The sequence below is a fragment of the Penicillium samsonianum genome (genome assembly GCF_028829775.1).
Source record: "Penicillium samsonianum strain IBT 33392 chromosome Unknown utg000003l_segment0_segment0, whole genome shotgun sequence".
NCBI classification, from domain to species: Eukaryota; Fungi; Ascomycota; class Eurotiomycetes; order Eurotiales; family Aspergillaceae; genus Penicillium; species Penicillium samsonianum.
The window spans coordinates 5,657,033-5,679,262 of NW_026643261.1; the positions used below are offsets into that span (position 1 = coordinate 5,657,033).

Here is a 22,230-nt window from a genome sequence, read left to right on the forward strand (position 1 = left end):
CGCCGGGCTTATCCAACGCTAACCTGTATGGGGCAATCAGCTGTGATCTCTCAGGGTCAGTTCACGTCAATTGCACTTGCTTCACACGATCTTTCTTTGATATTACAGTGCTAGTCATATTGTCGCCTGCAGGGGCTGAGTCCAGACAATGCTGGACTTTATGGACTACATCCAGCTATCCTTCGCCGAGGCGACCCACTGGAATCGCGACAACTCGTACTCTTCACTCAACACCACCGCTCAATGTATGCAATCGATTTATCCCTAAAGGTCTCTTTGCAGTATAGGGAGGTTTCTGTTCTAACATATTTGGTGCAGCGATCCTGGACTTCTCGACCCCCGAACGGTTGCGCGTTCATCTTTCGTCACTGTCCACTCCCCATTTTGCGACCAGTTACACACTCGGCACCGTTGGATTGCTCGATGGATCTGTTTCATATCTATTTAGTACCGTGCCATTCAACAACCTACCAAGTGGAAGTGCATCAATCCCGCTTCGAAAGATATCCCCGGGATACCGCCAAGTACAGGCCCCCGCGGCCCCGATCCAGACCTGGGGATGGGATTCACTATTAGACGGCGTGAGCATTCCCGGACTCAAAGACGGAAGTCGCCCAGAATCACCAAATCCTAAAGATGGAGAAAATAGCAGAGAAAATGAGGCAAAGCGGAAAGCTACTCTGCTCCATGCTTCTCTCCATCTTCCACCTCCCTCCACTCTATATGCGCTCTTTCTACGCAGAATCTCTACCAATATGCAGCTGTCACTAGCTGTTTGCTCAACCCAGGGACCGCCACAATCCAAGTCCGCGCCCCAGGCCTCAATGCTTACCCAGCTATCCCACGACACGGGCAAGTACAGCAATGAGTACCTATTCAGCACCGACAACGCCCTGTTCGGTTGGCGCGGACTCTGGAATTTCGGCCCAGATCCTCGATACACTCGCGCTGATGTCCCGCCGCCATTGTCCCTCCTCTCGGCAGGCGCAGAGGCATACTATTCCCCGATCTCATCACTGATTGGCATGTCAACCGGTCTGCGATTCACCACATTACCCGCAGCCACAGAGGTCCCGCCATCATCATCACCTTCCAGCACCCGAACACCCATATCAACCTTCCCCTACACTCTAACACTAACATTGGCCCCGATTGTGGGCTCTTTATCTACAACCTACTCTCTCCGCGCCTCGCCTAACCTCGCCTTCAGCTCTCGCTTTGGCTTCAACGTCTACAGCTGGGAAAGCGAAATGGTCGCTGGCTGCGAGCTGTGGCGTCAAACCAAGAAATCCAGCTCCTCCAGTGACGACGATCTCCAATGGGCCCGCCGCAAAATGCGTATGCATGACTTCGGCGTTTCCCTGCCTGGCTCGCCGACTTCCCCGCTCCTAGAGGACCCGACTCGTCCCGAGGGCCCCATGGGCTCTAGCGCTCACAGCGAGGCCGAGACGAGTGACTCTGTCATTAAGCTGCGCATTGATCAGTCTTGGAATGTGCGGCTTCTCTGGGAAGGCCGGGTTAAGGAGCTTCTGGTGAGCGCGGGCGTCGGGCTGGGTCCGGGTTCGTTCTCATTGTCGCCTTCTGTTTCTTCGGCTTCGGGCAGCGGCTCGGCCCAGAGTGGAGGTGGGGGTCCTGGGATGTCGTATTGGCGTGGGGTTGGGGTCTCGGTGTTGTACTCTTCATAGGTTACGTGCTATCTAGGACTTCTTGTGTTGTCTAGGGGATATCATTGGACGGTCTGGTTGGCCAGGGAAATAACTGCTCCACTGGGGTAGCAACGATTATGTGTTATCGAAATATACTTCAGAATTGTACATAGATTCATGATAATATACTTGACATTCCAAGTTTTTGTCTTATGACGCCTACATCACAGAGCTATTTACTCTGATAATAGGGGCACTATTGGGGTATTAGTTTCTTTCGGAACCCCCTTAGATGCGGGCGTTGATGATGTCGACGACTGCAGATGTTGGTTAGTACCAATTTGGTAAATGGTTTCAGTAGATAGGCATGTGCTAGGAACTTACAGGCAGGCTTCAAACTGGCACCGCCAACCAAGAAACCGTCAACATCGGGCTGAGTAGCGAGCTCACGGCAGTTCTTCTCGCTGACAGAGCCACCGTAGATGATGCGAACGTTGTCCTGGGCGTGGGCGGAGATGGACTCGCCGAGCCACTTGCGAATAGCAGCGTGGACCTCCTGAGCCTGCTCAGTGGTGGCAACCTTTCCGGTGCCGATAGCCCTACAAATAGATGTCAGATATGTCCAGGGATAGGTTTGATATATAAGCAATGGGGTAAATTCATACCAGACGGGCTCGTAGGCAATGACGACCTTGTCCCACTGCTCTGCGCTCAGCTCCTTGGCGGCAGCGTTAAGCTGGCGGGTGACGACCTCGATGGTCTTGTTGGCCTCACGCTCCTGAATAAGAAATCGGGTGTGAGCGGGATGCATTCAGAAAACATATAGCCGGTCTTGACCCGATGACCCACTATCGGGACGAAAATGGGAAAACCGGGTAGTAATGACGTACCTCAAGGGTCTCTCCGATGCAGAAGATGACAGAGACACCGCCCTCAATGGCGGCCTTGGTCTTGCGGGCAATGAACTATTGAGCGGTAGTTAGTTTATGCTTCATTTGGCTGTAGTGTTTGTGGATGGTTGGGGGTTTGGGGGGACTGTATGCATACCTCATCAGACTCCTTCAGGATCACTCGGCGCTCGCTGTGGCCGATGACAGCCCAGTTAATCTTGGTATCGCGGAGCTGCTCAACGCTGATCTCGCCGGTGAAAGCACCGTTGGGCTTGTCGTAGACGTTCTGGGCAGCAACACCGATCTTGGGGTTGGCAAGCTCGCGGGTCAGAGCGAGGTAGATGGCGGGGGGAGAGATGACGACCTCGGTGTTGTCGTCGAGCTTGGCGGCATTGAGGTTCTTCACGATGTCGGTGATGCTCTGAGCAACACCGTTCCTTTATGGGGTCAATTGCGCGGTCTTTCATGAAACGAGTAGGCATAGGTAAGGATTGAGGGGCTTTGAGACCGCGGGGTAGCGAAGCTCGAGATAACGTACATCTTGAAGTTACCACCGACGAAGAATTGGCGAGGCATATTGAAAGATTTGGGGATTGAGGAAAGAGAAAAGAAGGTTGAGGATGTTGATAGCTATGGAAGAGGAAGAAGAGGAGGGAAAGTAAATTGGTTATGTAAATGGAAATGGAGGGGCAGGCTCGTTGCCTGAATTATTAGGTGTCAATTATGACATCGGTCTTCTCTCGGGGCTCACCGGGGGATCTACATATGTACGCTGTAGTTCCTTAATTGACCGGACATCAGATGTTTGGACTTGCATTTGCATCAGCTCTTAACATCGATTATTCAATATCAACAGACTCCATCAGCTGGATCAAACGACGTCGCACCTGTTTGAAGTAGGCCCTAACTATTTAACTTTTAAGGTTTCTCTGAGTACGATTCGACACTGAACCTTGCAAAAAGCCCTGGAGACTTCGTAATCAAGGTTTGATACCGCCAGAAAGTCCAAATGAGGAATCGGTTTTGTCCCGTACATAGTAGTGGATATGTATCTATGTACTAAATTGGAATAGTATAGCCTTGCATTTAATTACCTGTACGGAGTGGAGTATATACATATGTAGGTAACAGTAAAAATTTAAGGGAAAAAAAAGAGAACGCCAGCACTAGGGTTCGACTAGGATCACGAATGAACTAGATAACTCGAATTGAAGTTCACAGCAGGGAGGTTAGTCGATAATTATTGAGGCACTTGGTTAAGCAGATACTTACAGTCTACCGTTAACCACCCCCTCATACTGACTTATGATCGTCTAATTGTCCTAACAAAAGATTTAGATTTTGTTTGTAATAGCCAGATCTATATAAACGGAATTTCGATCAGTACATACCAGGTATACTAACACTAACTAGTATACTATACACCCTTTCCATTTTATTGCTCATCCTAGCACCTCCGGCTAGGAGCAGGTGAACTATCATTTCCGGTTATCAGATATTCCGTTCTATATAGTTCTCAGAGTAGACTCGCTCGATCTAACTGAATAACTGAATCTTATTCCAGCTTTCTTTATATCACTTTAATCTATTTTTTTAGAGCATAACTCAACAATGATGTCGGTTTATACATGTAATCTTTGACGCTACCTATCTCTCTCGGGGCATATTGTAGTCACTTTACTAGTCGGGGAAGATATCTTATGTTCTCTTGATCGTCTATTTACCTGCCTCGTGCTTATTATCCGAAAGCGGCGGTCATATAAGTGCTAGGATAGGCCCGCTATAACATTTCGTTTAGATCATTAGACTCGAGGAGTCAGAGCGCTCAGCCCTAGAAGTAATAGTGCCCCCGCCCCTAGCTGGAGGTGCTGGGATGAGCAATAAAAAGGAAAGGGTGTACTGTACAGTATAGTATACTTGGCACTGGTCAAATTCTGTTCATATAGATCTGATTATTCCAAACTAACAGTGCAATTCAAAAAACAGTTATTCAGACGGTAGGAGAAACCAGAAGCCATATCAAAAAGGATCCAAAGTAAAAGAATGCGTCAGTCACACAACTTCTCTCTTCTCCTTGATCGCGCAACGACAGGTACAGCGACACACTGCTGGCAAATCCCTCACTGGTTGACGACGCTCAAGCTGACGCGCTTCAGAAAAGGTTCTCTTCAGCCATTTCTCCCGATGTCCAAGACTTGCTTCACGGTGATCAAGCATTCGGCTTCGAATCTCATTGTCGTTCATCAGCTGCATTCGATATCTTTTACCAGGCACCGAGCCTGACCGCGCCCTCTCAGCCCGCCTTGGGCCAAGAATCTTGACTGGAGGCACCTCAAATTGGTCGCGGAGGGGATAATTCCTCTCATGTCTTCTGTCAAGGCTACGACTTTGGGTCTTTCGGCGAGAATGAGGTCCATAACTCGACTCGCGGGGATAAGGACTGGCATTCTGTTGTCGGAGAGAGGCCTGATTTGGTTGTGGCTCTTGACGCTCAGTCTCGGTCTCGGTCTCCATGCTTTCTGAGTCGTCTGTGGCAGATGTTTCATCGGATTGGTCAGAAAGCACGGATGCATCATCTGGGTCCCTGTTACTCTCTGATGAACAATCTGAAGTATACTCAAGGCTCATATCGCTGCTATTTGTGGCACTGAAGGCTGGACTTATTGGTCTATTGTTGAAGGTTGCAGTTGACCGGGTGGATTCACGCAGCTGGTCTTGCAAACCTGTTGGATGACTTGTCTCAACGCCTGGATGTGCAGTTTCAAACTGGCCATTTGGATACTCGTAGGCAGGGCCCTGGGTTGAATGCAATCGTGCAAAAGGGTTCATCGCTGAAGCCAACTGAGAAGGTAGCTTTTGAGGTATGGTCCGCAAGATATTCCCATTTTGATCCGGCGTCAGAGGATGGTCTGTATGATGAGACCACATAGGTAAACTCTTTGCATCCGATTGAAAAGGTTTCGCAATGGCCACTGAACAACCCATAAAGGTCCTGGAATATGCTTGGGTCTCCATGGGCCTTTTCATGATTATGACATCCATGGAGACCGTTTCATAGTCACCGCGCCGAGCATGTCGGGGCTTTAATATCTTTGTGTGTTCTTTGACATAGACGCAACTCCACTCAACAAGTGAATTATTGTGCCTTTGTTCATCAAGCAGTTGATTTATATGAGCGCGTCTGGTATCGGACGACAGACTCTGGTATTGCTGCGCTACGGACTTTTTATTTGCCCTCTTCTGAACCATTTTGAAGTATTCATCTTGATTCAGATGCATGGATGTCCGTTTCACACAGGTCCAGGTTGCACTTTGTTTGGGCATAGCCTTGAAAAAGGTGAAGCCCTCATAAACAGGACTCGTTGATTCGGTGCCAGAATCCTTCGGGGCATATTGCAAATGACCGACCGCAGACAAATGGGTTGTGTTTTGGGTGTCCTTTGAGATTTGCATTGAATTGTTGTCGGCGTTAAGGGCAGGCATTGTTTTGGAAGGATCTCTTTCTTTATTCCTTTGAAAGGAAAGTCGGCTATTAGAAAGAATCTGGTTCTTTAAAGAGAGTAATGGCAGCTATTTATGTATCTGCTTTTCTCGTATACTTGGCTTTTGTTTCCTTTATTGATTTTCGATTCTCGCCCGGGTGCACTGAGGCTGACATCAAGGCTCCGAATGGGGCGCATCAACCTTGGAAACACCAACATGTTCAGCCGCATGACTAGAGTCGCCCGGGTGATTATTATATTTATAAATATACGAGCATCATCTGATAAATATAAGATCTGAGTGATTTTAGCCTAATCATGTAGGTTCCAGGTGACTGTGGGGCTCTTTGTTCATTGTCCTAAAAACGAAATAACTCTGATATTCACAACAAGGAATTGTTTCTAGGGATTCCTTTCATTTATAGAACTTTTAACTCTCTATTATAAGAACAATACACTGAATCTTCTTTGAAGGTTGTATATAAAGGACCTTCTTCGCTCCTTGAACTTTCCTCCACACTTCACACTTTTCTCTATTTAACTAATTTAACCAAATACCATGACTGAACAGACGAGCATTGATCAACAGGATCCTTACGCCTTCGATTACATCCTAGGGAGAGACTTGGGCGCAATCAAGGGGAATCATACCTTACACCAGCCATTGTCGCAGCTCCGCGAATTCAAATCCAAGGACTACAGTGATGGTTTCTCTTACAATGCCGAAGATCTTTTAAACCCCTCAAGCCGATTGTCCCAAAGGTATCCCCAAGTGAGTAAGGTTCTTCGAGAGCGTCTAGGGGTAGCATTTGGCAAACGGAATAACGAAGAATTCTCGAGGTGTAATTGCCGGGACGATTTTGGTCGCAGATGCGACAGCGAAGTATTTCAAAAACGCACCTGCACTTCTTATGACGATTTCATCCGTTTGAGTGCTGAGGGAAGGACCACTGCCAAAGCGGTATGCCTTTGTCCGGATCTTACCGAGCGAGTGCAGATATATGGGTTCATAGGCGCAGGAAGTAAGACCATTCTCTCCCCTTGATCTGATATCTTTTGTATAGATACATTGCTAACTGATCACAGCATTTGGTGCAACGTTCATTGCTCGCGAGAAAGGCGCTACTGGTGCTTCCCTAGAGGACCTTGAACAATACGCAATCAAATCTCAAGTCCACACAACACAGTGGATGGACACATTATCAGGTCTAAATTCTCAGATGGCGCCCTTCCGTGAGGCTAACGGAGCGAAACGGTATATACCAGAAGAAGCCCTCCTTCTAATCTATCTTGACGATAGCAAAAGGTTCCCACGGCTCAACTCGGTCTACACTCACGGTATGCTAACAGCAATTCTCATGACTCCCTGTGTTGACCCTAGCTATGAAGCCGTTTCAATTATTGATGAGGGTCATTTTGACAGGATCAAGTCGAAGGGGGATATACCGCCGCGCATCCGAAAGAGATATCCCCCGTTTCCAGCTTTTGATGGCAGCTACCTCATGCCCACAACCAGCAAAGAACCTCAACTGGGGGAAATAGAAGGCTGTAAAGTTGCTTCCCAACTTATCCAAGCTATGATAGAGTTGGCTGATATGAAGGTCTGCCATGCTGACATGGCACTAACAAATTATCTCATGGACCAAAACCTGAACGTTCAACTAATTGATCTTGGAATGACCTACTTCTCGCTTCAGAAATCAGGGTTTACAAGGAATTTAGACTGCTTTATCCCCTACCATGAGTACCAGATGATGCCTGAGCGAGCCATCGAACTGGAGAAGTACGACGCTTGGAGGGATCCATGCCATGATGATATCTGTGTCGAAACGATCCACTTACCTGTCGATGAGCGGGACATTTGCGTGTGGAAATATTCAACACTCGTTTACGGGTTTCTGCATGGCTTCTGGCCCTGGGATGAGCCCGAACCAGTGCCGAAAAGTTTGCACTGGCATGCTAGATATAATGGTTGTTACAATGATTCGTTCTATCCAGTAGTCAAACGCAGACGCAAGAGAATGATCAACGAGGATGTAGCAATCAGCGAATCACTCTCACAGGACTGCAGGGATGTCTTACAAGCCACATTGGCTAGAGAAAAGTCCGAGCGGCCGTCGTTGGAAGAGCTATCGTCATTTCCTTGGTTTTCTCGCTGGTCTGCTGAAGAACTCGAGTCTGGTCGCCCTTTGAAAAGACCTTTCATCAAGAAGTTCCATGATAACAACCGTGCAGATGGCCGAAGGGGTTTCCCATGGCCAAGTATATCATTGGACCAAGGTATGTCATTCCCCATCCTTAACAGCCCGACATATAATTCTTCTGATTACTCTGAATCTTCTTCTGGTTCTTCTGATTATTCTACATATTCCGATGAATCTGATGATTATGGGTATGAGGAAGTTCCTCCTCCCCAAGAGGCATCACCTTAAGGCCTCCAATCTTATATGTTGAGAATGGTGTTTCAAACCCAATCGGAGTATTAGATTTGGGAGTTGAATTGAATTTGATAGCAATCAATTATTTTGACATATAAGTATTTTCTTGTTGCTGAGCATACGTACATAGGTATAATGTGATTTTATGTAAATCTAGTTCACGGCTAGACGCCCTTGACATGTTGAGGAAAATGCGAGGAGTTGAAAGGAAATGGATTGGTATGTAGGTAGCAGGAATATCTTGCAAGGTATGCTAATAATAACAGCAAGGCAGGTAAACTCAATTAGGGCTCAAGATAGCAGGTCGCATTATCACCTCTGTCATCAATGGCATGTAAGAGAGAAAGTCGTAATCATCGTCGAAGGCTGTCCAGTCTTGCTTGGAGGTCATCATCGCTCGTGTTGCCTCCCCTCCAATGGCCTGCGCAACTCGAGTTTCATTCACTGGTGCTTTCTGTATGTGTTCGGGTGTGTCACCAAGCTGTAGATGGAATATGTTAGCTTGCAGGGTCCACCTTCCGATGTTTGGGAGCCGGGGGAACAAACCGCCTGGTTCAGATCGACACCAATCTCGTCCAAAACCTCCTTCAAGATATCTTCTCCTTCCTCTTCTTCGCCTTCCATTCCTGTGGCTTCGTCGATCGCATCATCCATCATCTCTTGCCGTTGGTCCATGACATCGTTTTCTCGTTCAAATTCCATCGCGATCCGTTGCAGTGCCGGGAGATTCATCTGTCTGTTCATACTACCCAGAAGCATTGTGGCTCCTTTCATCGACTGCATCATCTGCTCATTGCTTCGAACGGTCTTGGAAGTAGCAATAGTCAGCGCATCGCGGAACCAAGAGGGGTAGCGGAGGACAGCTTGCGCATACCTGGATTCGTAGAGAAATAGCTTGTAATTGCGTGCGCATTTGATAGAACTTCTGAATGTATCTGTTGTCGCCATCCAATCAGCCAATTCTGTCGCAATCGGTAACAATCAAGAGAAACTGACCTCCGTGTCCGAACAAGGTCCTTGGCCTGGATCTTGCAGGCTCCAACTTGCCCATTTTTGGCACTCTTCTTGATGTCTTGTACCAGCTTCTTCTCTTGGTTCTCTAGTTTCACTCGTTCTCGGTCAAGCTCCCGCTGTGTTCGGTCCAAGGCACGCTGGTGTTTACGCAGACGCTCCGCGGGGGTCATGCGCTTTCCGAAAGCCCACTCGACGATCTGGGAGACCTTGAGTAAGTAAAATAACGGTGTTCAAGGATTTCATATGCGCCTTACATTCATTATTGCAGGTAATAATGGGCAGTCAGTTCGAAGTGAGAAGTAAATCCAAGTACAATGTAGGAGCCTGAGTAGAAACAGTGACATCAATCGCGGTATGGTAAGATTACAGTTGCATTACCATGATACCGGGTCACATGGACGCTAAACCCCTTTTGGCCCGACGTCATCTTAACCTTTCCAAGAAATCGATCATATCATAACCAAACAATCAAAAAAACACAACTTATCTTGGATGGATGTCGCCCCCACGTTGAGATCTTTCATCCGTCATGAGTCAGGAATATCACCCTGGTGAAGGCTCGTCTTCCGGAGCTGGCTCGTCCAGGTTCTCAGGCGAGGAAGAATTTCTCGAGAAGAATCCTTTTTCCGTCCCCCGCCGACTTATATGACTGTGGGCAACGGTTCGACTTCGGACAGCGCCACGGCCTTGATGACTTCGCTAAACCAAGATTCTGGCTATGGAGGTAGCATTGCCGATACGGAGGAGGATGCGAGCTCTGCTTGGCGTGCAGGATTGATGGAGGATAGGCCGACTCCGGTGCATACTCCAACACGCCCTGGAGAATGGAATCCCGCAGGTAGGTGGCTGGAGCCCATGCAATGGCGCGATATAGAGGGGGGGAAATTGGGCTAATACATCTTCGGATACAGCTGAGCATGAGAAGCAAGTGGTTGCCAGTCATGTCTCTCAACTTCTCTAGTATGTCTCGCCTCCCCGCAAATAACCCGTTCATGAAAGTCCAAGGCTCACAGTATTTTCAGCAACTCAAACCGAACCAAGCTTGCTCGTGCAATCTCCCGGACTATCGACACACTGAAGGAGCTCCAGGACATGAACCGCCAATGGCCCGCCCACTATCCCTCCGTGCAGAGCACGCCCTCTTCTCCCATGGACCGACCATCATTGCATCAAACTCAATCCGAATTTGGCGATAATGACAGCAGGCCCAGCACCCCGCCCCGACCAGATCTGAGGCGCGCAGCTACCTTGTCAAGTAGCGACGAATTGGGAGAATCCAGTGCCTCGGCCCAACGTCGCGTCCTGACAGAGCCTAGATTGATGACCCCGCAGATTGCGCAAGAGTTTTCTATTCTTAAACTGGATCTAAAGCTCGGTGCTCTTTCGCAGGCAGAGCTAGTGCATTCGTTGGAAAAGGCATCGGTTGCCGCCCTGTTGGATGGAAAGATCAGCCAAAGCATGAAGCATCTCCTCTCGCTGCGAGACAGAATTGAGGATACCTCAAGTAAGGTCTTGATTACAGGAGACTTGAACGCAGGCAAATCGACATTCTGCAATGCTCTCCTGCGCCGAAAGGTGTTGCCAGAGGACCAGCAGCCTTGCACCAGCATCTTCTGTGAGGTTCTCGATGCTCGCGAAAACTGCAGCGTTGAAGAAGTCCACGCCGTTCACAAAGATACACCATACAACCGCAATGACGAAAGCACCTTTGATGTCTATTCTCTCGCCGAACTCGAAAACATCGTCATCGAAAACACGAAGTACATGCAGTGCAAGGTTTACGTGAAGGATGTACGGTCTATTGACGAATCACTGCTGAACAACGGCGTGGTTGACATCGCTTTGATCGATGCACCTGGCTTAAACTCGGACTCATTGAAAACCACGGCTGTCTTTGCCCGGCAGGAAGAGATCGACGTCGTTGTGTTTGTGGTTTCCGCCGCAAATCACTTCACATTGTCTGCAAAAGAGTTCATCTTGAATGCTGCACATGAGAAGGCATATATCTTCATGGTAGTCAACGGATTTGATCAAATTCGCGACAAGCAGCGCTGCGAACGCATGATCTTGGATCAAATCGGCAAACTCAGCCCTCGCACATACAAGGAGGCTGCTGAACTGGTTCATTTCGTTTCAAGCAATGCTATACCTGTTGCACCTGCTATCTCGCAGTCTGGCTCCGGTGGTGGTGACGGCGGTGGCTCTGATCCTCATGATGACGACGATGATAAGGACTCCAAGGATAAGGGCAAGGGCAAAGAACGGGAGAAACTCCAAGACTTCGAGAACCTTGAAGGAGCTTTGCGACGTTTCGTCCTTGAAAAGCGCTCCCGGTCCAAGCTTGCGCCTGCCAGAACTTATCTTCTGAATCTCTTATCTGACCTTGGCTCCCTTGCCACAGTCAACCGTGATGTTGCACAATCGGAGCTCAAGCGAGTGACCGATGAATTGGCGGAGCTTGTACCGGCATTCGAGAACGGCACGAGGAAGAAAGGAGAGCTTGCAGAAGGTGTCAACAAGGCTATCGACGATTCATGCGATGACGTCTACAACCACACTCGTTCGACATTGACTAACACAATCACGCGTGTTTCCGATGCAGACCTCGGTGTTGAATATCCTGGTCTCTTTTCGGCGTTCCAGTACGCCGAGGAACTGAAGCTGGCAATGCTGGATCAGATTGCTTCGTCTGTCAACGACTGCGAGGACTACGCGCGGGAGAAGACAGTTCAAGGAGTCGGTTTCATCCAAAATATCGGTCTTCTGCACATTGGTGAAGACAAATTCACTCCACTCAACTTCCGTGCGGATGCGATGTTCCGCCGTGGCCGTCGCCACACATTTGCCCGACAAGTTGACACTGAAGTTGAGCTGTGGGATTTCTTCGATATTGCTGGTCTCTGGGAGCGCCAAGAGAAGTTGGCAGGAACAGGCGTTGCAATGACTGCGGTCACTGTACTTGGTGGTAGAGCATTGGGCGGATTCAGTTGGGTGGATAGTGCCTTAAGTGCTGTCAAAGTCATTGGCCCGAACAACATGCGCCGGCTGTTCTTCCCTGGTATCCTCGCTGCTGGTGAGTTTTGCCCATTCGTTTTCGCAAAGAATACCAATATACTAACTTCATACAAGCTGTTCTGACCACAGCTTATGTGCTCAGCTCCATCCCGACCACCCTTCCCCCACGCCTGTCGCGGAAGATCGCCGCCACTCTTGCTGAGATGGACTATGTCCACTCAAATGCCAATCGAATCTCGACTGAAGTTCGCCGCATGCTACGCATGCCTGCCGGTAACCTTCAAACCTGTCTATCTCAGGATATTGAGGATATCGGCAGACGCAAGCAAGAGGTCACCAAAATCAAGCAGGAGAGCGATGTTGCCACCAAATATTTCTCTAATCTGTTCCGGGATAGCAGCGAGAACCGCCGTTCTATCGAGAATCTGGATCTTGATGCTCCCTTGCCTGGCGGAATGGCTGCGGCCATGCAAGCATAAGCCTATGGCCACCTTTGTACAACCACTCATGATTCCTACGATGTTTCTTTTTCACTCTTTTTCTTTTACCTCCTAACTTGTACAGTTTGCTCTTTCTCTTGCCCATTCTCCATATTCTACTAAACTCTTCCTATAATGTCCCTTCACGTCGCCTTTATGGTCATTTCTGCCCAGGGTTCTCTTTGCCTCGCTAGCTTTTATTGTATTCAATGGCATGATGGTGAGCACCAGAGGGAGTCTAATCCTTACCGAAGATTCCCCCTTTAATTAAGATTGCATCTAGTTCAAAATTTCTCTTGCTAGTGACCTTAAGATCGAGGGTTTCCCTTCTTCTTTCTTTTTGTCCCTAAACTGTCTACTATCAGGATGCAGCTTCTTCTCAAGACAGCCCGTCACTATCACTCTGATCGTTGCGTTGGCCTGGGACATGTAGCTTGCTTGGTATTAAACCGAATTGAATTATCATTGAAAACCTTTAGATATCGCTCTTTCAAAACAATAGATAGACCAAACAGGGCGCCATTCGCAATGCAATGCCGTGCCATGCCTTCGCCGATGAAAAAAAAAAAAAAAAGCAAAACCCAAGACGTCCATCCCATGTGCAAAAATCATTCATCGTCTACCTTACGCGGTTGTTTCCTCGTCCTCCGCCCAGACCCCCACCCAATATCCTCCAGCTCCCGCACTTCACCAACAAGCAACCCCGAGCTATCGGTCTTCATAGTCTTACCAGACAACTTCCCAGCATCCCTCAGGAACTCCGCCCTCATGGCAGCCGCATCGGGATCTTCATAATCCAGCTGCGTCATCTGCGGTGCCTGGTTTTCCTCATCTTCGTCCTCGGTATGAGGTGGAAGTTTATCATTCAGGAAATCAAACTTCCCCCCGCTGAGCATGGATGACAAACTCTGTTCGGCACGGCTGTTGCTGCGGGATATGGAGTTGTCTCTGGTCGGGTGGGCACTTTCCAAGGCGCTGCCGAGGCCGTCGTCATTAAGTGTGTCGATTGAGCTGGCGCGTGAGACGGGGCGCGGACCTTCTAGCATTCGGGCTGAAGAGTGGGATGGGGCACGGCCGAGGAGGGGCTTGCGCTTTCGTCGGGGTGGATTTCCGTCATCATTGGTCGTAGTGCTCTCGGGCTGCTGTCGTGACTTGGCCGCTCGGGCTTGCTGTAGGAGCCCGCTCAGAGCGGTATCCAGTGCGGATGGGGCAGTAGGTGGTGCCGAGTCGGTACTTGGCGTGGGCTGTTTGGTATTCGGTTCCTCCAGGGTTTGTTTGTCCGGTGTTCTGGCCGGGGTTGGAGATCGAGACTCTGGAACGGAGGGTTTTGGTGCATCGGCCTCAAAGCCGTCGCCGACAATGGGTATTGTTCGGCTTGCAGCGCTCTTTCCTAAATTTCGCTTCCCGGTTCTACCACCATTCGTAGACTCGGTAGAGGTGTTGTACGGGGAATCCGCTTGCGGTTCATCAATATGTCTGTCGGGCTGCTTTCGCTTAGCAGATAAAGAACCGAGTTTCTCTATGCTGCTAGTGTTTTGGGGTAATTGTCGTCGGACAATGTATGGCTCAAATGGCTTCTTTTGGCCAGCTTGTATAGATATCCAGAGCCAGTCAGCAGACACTGCTGGGACCCCCCATTCGGCAGTATGCCGTAGTTTGTCTACGCTGGCTGTTTTGGGATCATTACAAATCAGAACGGATGCTTTTTGCGTCAGGAAATCTCCATATGTGGCGCCCATCAACTCTACCAGTTTGCGTAGGTGTAAAAGATCGATACGTCCAAAGCCGGTGGAACAAATCCGCAATTCCGGAAATCCTAATGTCATTAGAACATGTTTGAATCTTGCATTTGATAGGATCTCACCTGCTATAGGGAACTTAGGGAATGGAGTGCTCGCCACATGAGACTCGGGTGGAACAAAAGCTCGAGCATCAATGCATCTTTCCAGCCACATCTCTGTCACGACCTCGCATTCAAAAGCCATTTCATCCGTTGACGGAATCTCTGACGTAGGAGTCTGATACGGCACCATGATGAACAGCCCATGCCCTGTTTTTGGAATAGTAGGGCTAGAGAACTCATTTAGTGAATCCACCAACTGAGCTCCATTATAAGTGAGATGTTCACGCAGAACTTTAGTCTAGAACATGCATTAGTTTCAAGGAAATGTGAACAAGAGCATGAGCACAAACCTGCTTGGAAGAGAATCCATTAATGAAGAAATACGTCGTGTGTAGAAATCCGTTGTCTTTTGGTGGAGCAGCTGGTAGCGGAAGACGAGACTGGGTGCTTTCAGAAAACGTAGTCTCGCTGGCGAATGACTGATATGCCTGTATAACAGGCTTCGAGGCTTCAAATGGTCCTTGTCCTTGTGGGTTCTTTGGGGGTCCAGTCGTCTCGTTGTTATCGAATCCTGTTCCGACGATATCTCCCCAGATGCTTTCGTTTTGATCTACCAGCTTGGTACTTGCAATCCTGCGTAGTTTCCGAGGTCGTGGATTCAAAGAGTTCTCTTTGGTAGTGCTGTCCCTCCTAGAAGGCTCCCTCTCTGTCGGTGAGGATCGATTCCATGCCCCAACACCTTGTTCTGCGGGTGGTACCAGCGGGTGATATTTCTGCTCGTCCAGGATCATTCCACGCTCGATGCTGTCCGTAAACCATTTTACCGAAACAACTCTGATATTCCATTGTGTCGCGAATTTGTATTTTTCACCGTCCGAGTTGCGCGCAATAAGATGTGTCACAGTTTTGGTCAGGTCTTTCCGATATTCGGCCCCGTTCTCCTCTGTTGTCTTCTGCATGTAGGCTCGGAAAGGAACTGCGGCGCATTTGTTAGCGTTGATCCATGCTCAATTGTGGAAACCAGCCAACTCACGGTCCGAGAACCCAGTGATGCAGATTTTGAGGCCATGCAATGTTGCCAGTCTGAATTGTTTCTCCAGCGCCTGTATGTCTATGTCCTCTCCCTGCGTCCATGAATGTCGTACGGCCTCGATCCATTCCGGGTTCATTGCCACCACGTCATTCCGTTCCCTTGCAACGAATTTGTACTTGTCGCTGTTTGTGTCACCCACAAGCAAATGGGTTACGTCCGAAGTAAGGTGGATACTGTGCATCGCGCCCATTTGTTCGGCCATTTGAGTCAACGGAGTCTGTGCAATGGGAACGTAGGTCAGCCTGTGCTTGGGGCTTCACAAATCACTAAACCTCTATCTGACACATACTCTCTTCTCAATTTGTACGGATGTAAAGCAGATGACTACACCCGTCAGAGGGTAGTCTTTGTCTATAACATGACTTTTGTTAGCAAATCGTGCTCGAATTCGAAAGCAAGGTTGTTCCACGTACTCGAAACAGCCATCCCTGCCATTCCTCATGGTCACAGAGTGCAGGCTGGTCCAATATCGTGTGATTGGCAAGATACTCTCGCGACTGGTGGTTGGTAATGTCTGGATTCTGCATTCTCGTCCCGCGTGTTTTGCGGTAATTTAAGATCACGTGATATGAAGTCCCCTCGCATATTCTTGAGTATACTTGAATGCAGGTACACAAATTGCACTTAACTACAATGATAATCTAGTTTCTTGTGTCTAATTACATGGCAAAATATAGTAGCTCGTAGTTTAAGGCTGTTTTGGGTTAAAGTGTTGTGAATAATGAAAAACTAACCCGAAGTATATATTTCAGACAACTAGTCATAATATGGTCGCTAGTTACCAACCAAAGACTACTTCTTTGACTTTTCGTATAACATGTAGTGTATTCAATCCCAAGAGAAGCTCATAGCATTTTAAAACATGTGATAAATACGAACCTAGTAAGATAAATCCATATTCAGTGTTGTTTAGACCTAGACCTCGGTGGAGCTGTTATCCTTATCAGTGGCCCATCACGTGCAGATAATCGCGTCTGCAACGCGTTGCGGAAAATCGATCTGCGTCCCTATCGGAATTGTCTGGCGCGACCTCATTGTCTTGGTTTGCATTCTGCATTTTATTTTATGCATGTTGCCAGATTCAGGGCGCGGGGCATACACATAATTCGATCGCTCTCTTTGACTTGCCCAAAGAGACTACCGAGTTCAATTGCGTATTCATCCTCATCTCGACCCGCCGCAACCCCCGAGAAAATGTTTAAGAAAGCCCTCCAAGACCACCCAGGCAGTGGCACGAAACCTCTTCATCAGACCGACTTATTACGTGCCAATGCAACGGCCCATTCGAAGCCACAGCCACAATCACAATCCGGTGGGATCAAACGAAAAATCGAAGTGGCCGAGTCTTCGCTGGGGTCCCTTCATAACGCGGTTTATTTCGATGAAAATGACTTCGATGATGATCTAGACCTCGATGAGCCACAGCCACTGATTGCGCCGAGCGTGGCTGGCTCTGCCATCTCTAAGACAGTCACATATCCAAGCCTTGACACTACATCAAGAATCGGCCAGTCTGTTTACGGCAACGAAAATCCAACAGACGTCAATTACCCTGATCTTCCAAACATATCCCAAGAAGCAGCAGCTCCTCCCAGCAGCATGCAGTTACCGTGGTCGTCATCGCCGCCCTCTCATTTCCAACCGCCCGTGAGGAAACCTCGTACTCTTCCGTGGACTAAAGAAGAAGAGGAACCCCGCGAAGACAAGAAAAAGAGCTTTGTGACTCCCAAACGTTCAAGGCCCGCAGAACCATGGAACAAGTCAGAGAGCACCATTAAGGCGGAGCAGAAAGAGTTGCGACAAGAATACAAGAAGACTCAAAAAAGCGGCGTGAACCCCAAACCACAGGACAGTTCGAAGATTGCCTCTGTTTTCTTGAGTGACGAGCAAAGAGCTGTTCTTGACTCTGTTGTCGACCGCGGAAAGAGCATGTTCTTCACCGGTTCCGCAGGAACAGGAAAATCGGTACTCATGAGGGAAATTATTGCAAAGCTGCGCAACAAATATCGCAAAGAGCCCGATCGAATTGCAGTCACAGCATCAACAGGTCTTGCGGCCTGCAACATCGGGGGAGTGACTCTCCATAGTTTTGCCGGAATTGGTCTAGGCAAAGAGCCAGTGCCCGAACTAGTGAAAAAGGTAGGGTTTTCTCTACTCACCCAGGAATTGCTGATGCTAACAAACCCCAGATTAAGAAAAACCAGAAAGCTCGAAATCGCTGGCTGCGTACAAAAGTCCTTGTTGTTGATGAAGTCTCCATGGTAGACGGGGATCTATTTGATAAGCTCGAAGAGATTGCCCGACGAATTCGCAACAATGGCCGTCCTTTTGGAGGAATCCAGCTTGTCGTAACAGGCGACTTCTTCCAACTACCTCCCGTCCCAGACGGAAGCAACCGGGAGGCGAAATTTGCATTTGCAGCTGCTTCCTGGACAACTTGTATCCAACATACCATTCTTTTAACCAACATCTTCCGTCAACGAGATCCGGAGTTTGCAGATATGCTGAATGAAATGCGACTGGGGAAAATTACCCCTCGCACGATTGAGGCTTTCAAACGGCTCTCTCGGCCCCTTGATGTTAAGGACCAGATTGAAGCAACGGAACTGTATGTTCTACTATATGATTATACTGTGCTAAAGCTGACTCTTGTTAAGGTTCCCAACGCGCGCTGAAGTGGATGGTGCCAACTCTGCACGGATGGGCAGACTTTCTGGCGAGGTGATGAGGTTCAACGCAGTGGATTCTGGGACAATCCAGGACCCTCAGCATCGCGAGAGACTGCTGGCAAACTGCATGGCCCCTGCTATGATTCAGTTGAAGAAGGGTGCTCAAGTGATGCTGATTAAGAATATGGAGGATTCGCTTGTCAATGGCTCTATTGGAAAAGTGGTAGCCTTCATGAGTGAAGATTACTTTGATTCTTACAAGGAGAACGACAAAAACTTTACTGATGACGCGACTGTAAGCGATGATGAGCGAGCTCATCGAGCTCGGAAAAAGCTCAAACCTATGGGGTACAAAGAGGGCCCAGCCTCAGTGGCTCGGAAATGGCCGCTCGTATCTTTCCTTCAGCCTGATGGCTCAGAACGTCACTTATTGTGTCAACCGGAGACGTGGAAGATTGAGCTTCCTAACGGAGAAGTGCAAGCCCAGCGTCAACAAGTTCCGTTGATTTTGGCGTGGGCTCTGTCCATCCACAAGGCCCAGGGCCAGACTCTTCAACGTGTGAAAGTTGATCTGGGCCGAGTGTTTGAAAAGGGCCAGGCTTATGTTGCACTGAGTCGAGCGGTCTCACAGGAAGGACTACAGGTTACTCGATTTGAGCCTCGCAAGGTGATGGTGCATCCGAAAGTGGTGGAATTCTACTCCAACCTCATCACGATCACAGAGGTCAACAAGTCCAAGTCATCAAATGCTTTGAACCCAGATGACTTTGATGACGACGACTTTTGATTCATATAAAAGATTGCGAGGTTTCTCTTTCTATTCCCAGGTCAGAAGTGACATCGATATCCTAGACATTTGATTACTTATCAACAATGCATCCCTGATCATCAATAATACGCAAATTGCTTCAAACTACCCGTGGATATCCATGGATTTATATCGTACGTTCCTCACCACCAACATATAAAGCTTCAAATATTCGAAGCTTCAAATGTTGGCGCCCCACGCCTTATCGTTTATCGCTTATCGATAAGATAAATCACGTGTCATCCGGAGCTGCCCAGGTGCGTCTCACAGCTCATTCGTCCCGACTCCGTAGGGTCACCCTAAGTTTGACGCGCTTTCCAAGCAAACACAATTGCACGCTTGATGATTGTTTAGCTGGATTACGAAAGCTCACAATCATCATGGCTTCCGAATTCATTGGCTACAATGTGCTGGTGACATTGAGAGAGCCGCAGGGTGGAAGGCTGGTGGGCCAGGTCGCCAATGTGTTTGGGCAGCGCTTGCTGCTCCAGGATGGTGAGCTATGAATGAGTTCAATATACATATATCATAATAATTGACCTTTTTATATCTAGTCACATTTCTCTGGAACGGTCAACGCCTGCCTCAATATTCTATTGATGCCTCTGCTATTATCGACCTCTCTCTTGAAACCAATATCCAGGCTCCCTCGCAGCGTCAGCAACTACCTCAGCATCAGACTAACCCCCAGCTTCAACCTTATGCAGCAATGCCCTTACCTCCAGCTCCTACTCAATCTACTCCAACGCAGCAACAATTTACGGACCCGGCTATTCTGAGTTTTTCAAAAGCCCCTCTCGTATCTAAACCGTTTGTTGAAAATGCTTCGACGGCTGTCCCCGCCAACCAAATCCCTGGGGCAGTTTCGGCCTCTTTGAGTGAGCCATTTAGCAGCCTGGAATTGAATGCAGATAGTGACAAGACCGGGATACAAGGGGCCTCCCACAAGAAATTACTCCAAAGCCCGCAGGAACTGTCACCCTCAAAGCAGACACCAAAGCGGAATCGACGCGGTAACCAAGAAAATGTACGGGAAGAGAGAGGACATGTCGCTAAACACGGCGCCGCAGCAAGCACCAACCCAAAGAGCAAAGGCTGGCGCCAGACTGCATTTGTGGAGCCAGCTGCCCCTGCATTCCAGGATTCACCTGAAGCTATGAGCCGATCTGGAACTAAACTTCGCAAAAAGAAGTCACGCCGTTATGCCGAGGATCCAAGTGGCTGGGCAACCGAAGATGCTACTGATATCCAAGAGCTGGGCGAATTCGACTTTGAAAGCAACCTGTCCAAATTTGACAAGCGGACTGTGTTTGAACAAATTCGAAACGATGATACTACCGCAGACGAGGAGCGTCTGGTGAGCTTCAACCGAAAGGTCAAGCCGGGCACCAACGGTGGAAAGAACCTACACTGGACGGAGAATGTACTCGATAGCCCACAGAACAGCGACACCGGGGATGATATCGAAGGAATTAGTGAAATCAAACTGGGCAGCGAGACCCTTTCCGGACGCGAGCGGTCAAGGGCGCCTACACACGCTCAGCCACCCCGCAAAGACAGCGCGATACAGGCCCCGCCAATGGTGCCACAGCTCAGTGCGCTTGGCCGCAGTCAGCTTCACGTCAACATTTCTCGCACAACCAGCCCTCGGCCAAGCCGATCGTCAGTGTCGCCTATGATTGCCCCCATTGTTTCTGGTGCTGGTTCTCTCCGGCTCACAACTACCAATCGCAGCTGTCCCACGGTGAGCCCCTTGCAGACTCTGGAGATCGAGCAAATCTCGGTTGCCGAGTTTGGCTTGGCCGATGAGATTATTACAGAGAATGCAGGTCGGGGAATAGCAGAGGCCGCTGTAGCTCTTCTGTCCAATGATGCTGCTGCACCCACTATGCTTATCCTTACTGGCAACCATCGCACTGGGGCAAGGGCTATTGCTGCTGCTCGCCATCTGCGTAACCGGGGTCACCGGGTTACAGTCTGTTTGCTTGGGCTCGAACACGAAGCCGAATTGCTGGAGAACTGCCGCAAACAGCTCGATATTTTCCGCAAGGTTGGAGGACGCGTACTCAAATGGGAAGAACTATCCGCTCGTTTGGCCACCTCAGACCTGGGCCCCGACTTGATTATTGACGCCTTGTTTGGCATGCATTTGTCCTTTGACGATCTTCGCACCGACGACCAAGGTGTGGCTTTTGAGATGATTTCGTGGATGAACCGCAGCAACGTCGATGTGTTGTCTGTGGATGTCCCCTCCGGACTCAATGCTTCTACTGGTAAGTACTTACCAAAACCAGTCCGAACCGTTGTGACTAATACAGAAAATTCCACAGGCGAGGTTACTCTGGCCGAAGGTGGCCGGCTTTGCGTCAATGCCACATCTGTGGTGTGCCTGGGAGCGCCCAAGACTGGTGTGCTGAATGCTCTTCTGTCTGGCGAAAGACTGTCTTGGAATTTGGCAGTTGCCGACATCGGAATCCCCCAGATCGTCTGGAGAAAGTACGGTACCCGTCGTCGCCATGGAATTGATTTCGGGAACAAATGGGTCGTGCCATTGAAGTACCAGCCCCTGCTTTCCTAAACACAACAACCCTTTCTAATCATATGAATTACCACGATCTACATTTTCATCGGAGGCGTTTCAATTTGCGTGATGATTCAAGCGGAGCTGGTAGCTCCGTTCACAGCGTTTGTTTTTATGATGCATGGGCTTCCAGGATTTCCAGCGCGAAGGATAGCACTTGTATATGTATGATTATCCCCCTTGTTCTGACCTCAGGATCTGGACAACATGGACCGAAAAACCAAAATGTCGAAGTCAGATAACAAAAATGGAAATCTAAGCTCATATTTCCC

The 22,230-nt window shown here is 48.8% G+C and overlaps 9 protein-coding genes across 9 annotated transcripts; 5 read left to right on the forward strand and 4 right to left on the reverse strand.

The window, feature by feature from the left end:
* Positions 1–68: 68 nt before the first annotated feature.
* N7471_005782 (mitochondrial distribution and morphology protein 10) lies at positions 69–1,685 on the forward strand (the record flags this gene model as incomplete). Its single annotated transcript, XM_057278501.1, has 2 exons — positions 69–245; positions 319–1,685. The coding sequence occupies exons 1-2, from the start codon at positions 149–151 to the stop codon at positions 1,683–1,685; spliced, it is 1,464 nt and encodes a 487-aa protein (XP_057138111.1). The 5' UTR covers positions 69–148.
* Positions 1,686–1,742: 57 nt separating this feature from the next.
* On the reverse strand, positions 1,743–3,353 carry N7471_005783 (triose-phosphate isomerase TPI1; the record flags this gene model as incomplete). Its single annotated transcript, XM_057278502.1, has 7 exons — positions 1,743–1,963; positions 2,031–2,245; positions 2,312–2,424; positions 2,537–2,611; positions 2,694–2,973; positions 3,075–3,166; positions 3,288–3,353. The coding sequence occupies 7 exons, from the start codon at positions 3,351–3,353 to the stop codon at positions 1,935–1,937; spliced, it is 870 nt and encodes a 289-aa protein (XP_057138112.1). The 3' UTR covers positions 1,743–1,934.
* A 1,235-nt stretch (positions 3,354–4,588) lies between these two features.
* Positions 4,589–6,019, reverse strand: N7471_005784 (uncharacterized protein; the record flags this gene model as incomplete). Its single annotated transcript, XM_057278503.1, has 1 exon — positions 4,589–6,019. The coding sequence occupies one exon, from the start codon at positions 6,017–6,019 to the stop codon at positions 4,589–4,591; it is 1,431 nt and encodes a 476-aa protein (XP_057138113.1).
* Positions 6,020–6,577: 558 nt separating this feature from the next.
* On the forward strand, positions 6,578–8,450 carry N7471_005785 (Protein kinase domain-containing protein; the record flags this gene model as incomplete). Its single annotated transcript, XM_057278504.1, has 2 exons — positions 6,578–7,040; positions 7,105–8,450. 2 exons carry the CDS (start codon positions 6,578–6,580, stop codon positions 8,448–8,450), a joined length of 1,809 nt encoding a protein of 602 aa, XP_057138114.1.
* Positions 8,451–8,736: 286 nt separating this feature from the next.
* On the reverse strand, positions 8,737–9,730 carry N7471_005786 (ESCRT-III subunit protein DID4; the record flags this gene model as incomplete). Its single annotated transcript, XM_057278505.1, has 5 exons — positions 8,737–8,937; positions 9,003–9,263; positions 9,331–9,391; positions 9,453–9,667; positions 9,725–9,730. 5 exons carry the CDS (start codon positions 9,728–9,730, stop codon positions 8,737–8,739), a joined length of 744 nt encoding a protein of 247 aa, XP_057138115.1.
* A 211-nt stretch (positions 9,731–9,941) lies between these two features.
* On the forward strand, positions 9,942–13,377 carry N7471_005787 (mitofusin). The gene is made up of 4 exons (XM_057278506.1): positions 9,942–10,308; positions 10,382–10,430; positions 10,493–12,543; positions 12,600–13,377. The coding sequence occupies exons 1-4, from the start codon at positions 10,116–10,118 to the stop codon at positions 12,962–12,964; spliced, it is 2,658 nt and encodes an 885-aa protein (XP_057138116.1). The 5' UTR covers positions 9,942–10,115; the 3' UTR covers positions 12,965–13,377.
* Positions 13,378–13,572: 195 nt separating this feature from the next.
* N7471_005788 (uncharacterized protein) lies at positions 13,573–16,326 on the reverse strand (the record flags this gene model as incomplete). The annotated part of the gene is made up of 6 exons (XM_057278507.1): positions 13,573–14,780; positions 14,829–15,105; positions 15,158–15,783; positions 15,841–16,117; positions 16,190–16,251; positions 16,314–16,326. 6 exons carry the CDS (start codon positions 16,324–16,326, stop codon positions 13,573–13,575), a joined length of 2,463 nt encoding a protein of 820 aa, XP_057138117.1.
* A 639-nt stretch (positions 16,327–16,965) lies between these two features.
* On the forward strand, positions 16,966–19,472 carry N7471_005789 (DEAD/DEAH box helicase; the record flags this gene model as incomplete). The annotated part of the gene is made up of 3 exons (XM_057278508.1): positions 16,966–18,039; positions 18,090–18,508; positions 18,558–19,472. 3 exons carry the CDS (start codon positions 16,966–16,968, stop codon positions 19,354–19,356), a joined length of 2,292 nt encoding a protein of 763 aa, XP_057138118.1. The 3' UTR covers positions 19,357–19,472.
* A 285-nt stretch (positions 19,473–19,757) lies between these two features.
* Positions 19,758–21,955, forward strand: N7471_005790 (mRNA decapping enhancer EDC3; the record flags this gene model as incomplete). Its single annotated transcript, XM_057278509.1, has 3 exons — positions 19,758–19,872; positions 19,932–21,650; positions 21,708–21,955. The coding sequence occupies 3 exons, from the start codon at positions 19,758–19,760 to the stop codon at positions 21,953–21,955; spliced, it is 2,082 nt and encodes a 693-aa protein (XP_057138119.1).
* Positions 21,956–22,230: the final 275 nt, after the last annotated feature.

What these genes read in the sequence shown, in the direction of transcription:
- N7471_005787 (XM_057278506.1), top strand. Translation starts at nt 10,116, where the DNA reads ATGACTGTGGGCAACGGTTCGACTTCGGACAGCGCCACGGCCTTGATG. An exon ending in TGGAGAATGGAATCCCGCAG is followed by an intron (nt 10,309 to 10,381) that starts GTAGGTGGCTGG and finishes CTTCGGATACAG; the next exon opens with CTGAGCATGAGAAGCAAGTG. An exon ending in CCCTGGTATCCTCGCTGCTG is followed by an intron (nt 12,544 to 12,599) that starts GTGAGTTTTGCC and finishes ACTTCATACAAG; the next exon opens with CTGTTCTGACCACAGCTTAT.